Below are 4,272 nucleotides of genomic sequence, written 5' to 3'. Positions count from 1 at the left end.
CAGGAGGCCTCAGGAGTTCTAGTCCCTCAGGAGTTCTAGTCCGGAGGCTAGGCCAGGATTCAGTTGCCTGAAGGCAGCACTGGTATTCAGAAGATGGAGAGTTTTCACTTTCCTCTGAGAAGCATTCGTGCCACATGGCTGAGCCTCAGCCCCGCCCCCTGGGTGATGGATCTCCTCCTCACCCTTCCCAGCGGGCTGGGGCTCTTCCTCCTGATACTTCCCTGCCTTGGAAGTGATCCTTCCTTACCACCACCTAGAAGAGAGAGAAACGTCAGGAAGGTAAGGAACCCTCAGGCCTGACGCCACAGAGAATGATTCTCTCTTTTCCCTGTTACTGGTGTCCCTTTTCCAAATCCAGCGGAGAGGTTTCTGACTTCAGACATCTCAGGAGAGATAGAACATCATCCTTCTAGAGACAGGCAGGGTGGGGCAGGGGCGAGAGTGGGCACTGGGGTTTCCGTTGAGACTCTCAGACCCTCTGTGAGGGGCTGCGGGAGGCTTCAGGGCAAATCCAGCACCAGGATGCAGGGACGGAGGACTGGCTTATGAGATCTCAGCTGGGAGACGGGCCTTCCAGCCCAGGTTCTTCAGTCAATTTCCTGGGCCAGGGGCCTCGAGGCTCAGCCTTATATCTGCATCAGGCTGACCTGAGGGCTGTGCTGAGTCCTTGAGAGCCCCTGATGAGACACTGGGGTCGCCTCTGGCCTCTTCAGGAAGTAAAATCCCACCCGATAGCTCAGAAGTACCTGTCGGTCAGAGTCTGTGATTCTTGAGCAGAGGAACAGGAACTGAAGCCATCATGGTGAATCTCACGTAGAAAATCCCTCTTTGTGTTTTACAAGAAGAAAAGCAGAACATGTTTTGTATTCACTTTTAAGAGTGAATAAAAGAAAAGGACAGTGCTCCATTAGCAAGATATAGAATAGAAGAGTATGCCCTTCTGAGCTCTTAATGTCTGCGGCTTGTGGAGGGAGAGGAAAGTGGGACCGTTCCCAGTCCCCGGCACTTTCTTGTCCCTCAGAATCCAGCGGGGACCAGGGGAAGGCTCAGGAGCAGGAAGAAGAACCGCGCTCTGAAAGGTCAGGCTTGGCCGTTCTGCCCAGGGCCCCGAGAGTTAAAGCGGCCTGGCCAGCCAGCGTCTGACGGGGGCGGGGAGTCTCCGGTCTCTGAGGAAGTCAGTCGCAGAGGCCTGACAGGGAGGGTCCTGGAAAAGAAGTCAGAACCTGGGATCCCTCTCAGATTTTATGCTGGAATGAAGCCATGCCTGGTCGGGGATGGATGTCGCCCATGAGGGTTGGTGCCAGGGGACAGAAGACCAGGGACGGCCTGGACCTGGAGGGGGTCCTCCGGGTTCCTGCAGGCAACTCCGCTGAGGCTGCTTCATCTTCGAGACGACCTCTGCCCTTTCTCCCCTTCCCGCCCGCCCAGCCGTTGGGAGGACTGTGGAGGGATGGGGGTGGACTCACCGTAAATGACAAAGCACCGTCCACTCTGCACCTTGCTCTTGCTGCCAGTGCCACGTGGCCTTGGACGTGGATGCTTGAGCTGCAGAGTCCAGCCCCCAGGTCTCCCCTCAAGGGACGCCCCTCAGCCTCCGTGAACTCTCCACCCCCTCCGTCCCCACCATAACCCTGTCATCGCCTGATTTCCAGCCCGTGGAAACCGCCTGGGGGAACTGGAGGGAGTCGAGGACCTGGTCTCCCTTCAGCAGAGGTGAGGCGTTGTCCCCTGCTCCCCTGTGTCCTTCCCATCAGAGGCTAGGAGGTGACCCCAGAGCCGCAGGGAAGTCTAGAGCTGGCCTGGGAGGGGGAGACGATGCAGACGGGGGTGTGCGTCCATTCCCAAGGTGAGGGGCAGCCGGAGAACTAGAAAGGAAGTGTCAGGCACGGGAGGGGCCCGCCCGTGCCTGTCCCTGCCCTCGGGCCCCCCTGCTCCTAGCTGCAGTTTGTGCCTCGTGTCTCCTGCAGCCACCTGGGGATGCCCCCTGACAAGGACAGCTTTCATCGACTCTCACACAGATACCCGCTAGGTGAGGTGTGCGAAAAAGCAGCCGCTGAAGCCCCCCGGCCACGCGGGGAGCACGTGGAAGACGCTGCTCTCATTCTGTCCGCCTCGGCCTCCCCGGCTGCTCGGACTGAGTGTCCTCTGCCTCTGGCCTCCAGCCCTCTGCCAGCCCCGATCACCCCAGTCTCTGGTGGTTCACACTCATCCCCGACGGCCGCCCCACCCCCAGAGCCTTTGCCTCCCCTAGAATGCTCCTCACCCAGGCCACGTGTGCTTTCCCTTCCCCCACCACTGCCCCCCAACTCCACCCTCTGTCTGCACCCTCTAGAAAGCTTCACAGCTCCATACCTGCTGGACCCCATCATGACTCTCTCTCACTTTGACACATACAAGTGTGTGTCGGCTTCACCCATTCTGGCCATCTCAGACCTCGGTCGTTCAAGCAGTCCCCTCTCTGCCCCCTCCTGGTGGCAGGTGGCTGCCAGAACCCGGTGCCTCTCCATCTTGTCAGTTTGTAAGTCCCGGCAAGAACATCTCTCCCGCCACCCACCCGAGGCCTCGTTCAGGAGAGACCCCATAAACAGGCAGATGGAGGCTGGCAGCCTCTTTTTGCTCAGCTCTGACGACCAGAAGCTCGTTAAGATACAAGTCTCACAGACAGTGAAGATCAAGATTTGGCAGGAAAAGGAAAAAGATGGCTCCTCTCCAGAGCAAATGAGCCCGGAGCACCACCTGAGTGCTCTGTGGCATGTGCTAAAGTTGCTGGGCGCTGAGCAGGACACCACAAGCCCCCAACCCTTCTGGCTCTTGGAAAACAAATCAGAACAGCTGCCTGGACCTCCGAAATTCCCAGATCCCAACATCTTTGGGGACCATTTTCAGAAGAAATATGGCCAGCTTTTCTGGGGTCTTCCCGCCCTGCACGGCGAATCCCTGGTGGCTACAGCCTGGGTCTCAGAGAGCTCTTCCCCATTACAGCCTCCTTTCTTCTTATTCCATGGAATCTCACATTCCTGCCTAGTTCAAGTGCAGGCTATGATATCCCCACTGCTTTCCCAGGCCCAGCCGCTGTCCCATCCGGAGCCCCAATCCAAGGCCTTGATTCCATTTAGGCCCCAATTTCAGTCCTTGCCTGTGGCTCAGGCCCAAACCCAGATCCATCTCCAATCCTCTTTCTCAATCCTACCACGTCCTTCTCCACCCTGGTTTAAGGACTACGATGTATCTCATCGTGTGTCTCAGAATAAGCCACAAGCTCTGGTCCCAACGGAAACCCGACGCCCAGAGTGGCCCTTGTGGAGGAAGCAGCTAGAAAGTGGGGGAGCTTGGCCCTCTGGGGCCCAGAGATCTCAGGGCCTGTTCGGCGTCACACCTGACCGTTCCCAGGAGAGCTTGACCTCCATTCTTCCCGAAAACTTTCCAATCATCTCTGAGCTCTGGAAGGAACTAGAGCAGCACATCCAAAAGTGGCTCGTTCAACACCGCTGCGACCTGGGAAGGATCCAAGGGTCTCTGGAAAAGATGCAGCTCCAGGACACATTTGCACAGCCGTGTCAGGCAAAGGTCAAAGACAGACCCTTGCGGTCTTCTCTGTCTCGGGGTGAAAGCAGCAAGGATGTACAGAGGGTGAAGTTCCAGCTAGAGAAGGACCCAGGCTCACACCTGGGGTACATCCTGGGGAGAGCGCCGAAGGATCTGTCCAGGGGCGTGGAAAGCTCCCCAGTGAAGGTTCTGGGACCAGACTCGGAAGAGTCCGAAAGGGACTTGGTGAGGCCCTCAAGGAGTGACTCCGGAGAGGATTTACTGAGAAGCATAGAGAAGGCGCATCTACAAAGCCTCCTGAAAGTCCATTTGGGCACGAAGGTGGGTCATATCAACCAGGGTTTGATCCCTGTGAGAGTGCGTCGATCCTGGCTTGCTGCCAACCAGGCTTTTTCCAGGTCTGACACCCACGTGGGGACCGGAAGCCTAGGACTCTCAAAAAGTGTGGAACCCTGTGTGAACACCTCCAGAGAGCTTCCCTTCCTCGATGAGTGCACTCAGCAGAGGTTGGAAGCGCATGTGGTAAGGTTCAGGGTGAGACACAGGTGGGGCTTACCCCTCAAGGTTCTCACGCCTGTAAATCTCCTTCAGCTGGAAAAGGCTTCATGCCCATCCCTTCCGCGGCCAGCCTGCCGCTCCTCAGCCGGTTGTGAGTCTGGGGCCGACTCCACAGGGGAGGGTGCAAGGGTCCCGAGAGAAGCACCCGACGTCAGTCTGAGAAAGCAG

At 57.7% G+C, this 4,272-nt stretch overlaps 1 protein-coding gene across 1 annotated transcript; it reads left to right on the top strand.

The window, feature by feature from the left end:
• Nucleotides 1-93: 93 nt before the first annotated feature.
• LOC110595447 (spermatogenesis-associated protein 31A3-like) lies at nt 94-4,254 on the top strand (the record flags this gene model as incomplete). The annotated part of the gene is made up of 4 exons (XM_021711284.1): nt 94-279; nt 971-1,079; nt 1,653-1,713; nt 1,968-4,254. Coding segments are annotated over exons 1-4 (2,643 nt in total), but the record flags the coding sequence as incomplete, so codon positions are not given.
• Between the last annotated feature and the right edge of the window lie 18 nt (nt 4,255-4,272).

The sequence above is a fragment of the Carlito syrichta genome, unplaced genomic scaffold, assembly GCF_000164805.1.
Source record: "Carlito syrichta isolate Samal-C Ts95f unplaced genomic scaffold, Tarsius_syrichta-2.0.1 Scaffold302004, whole genome shotgun sequence".
NCBI classification, from domain to species: Eukaryota; Metazoa; Chordata; class Mammalia; order Primates; family Tarsiidae; genus Carlito; species Carlito syrichta.
This window is presented reverse-complemented; position numbering and strand designations above follow the sequence as displayed.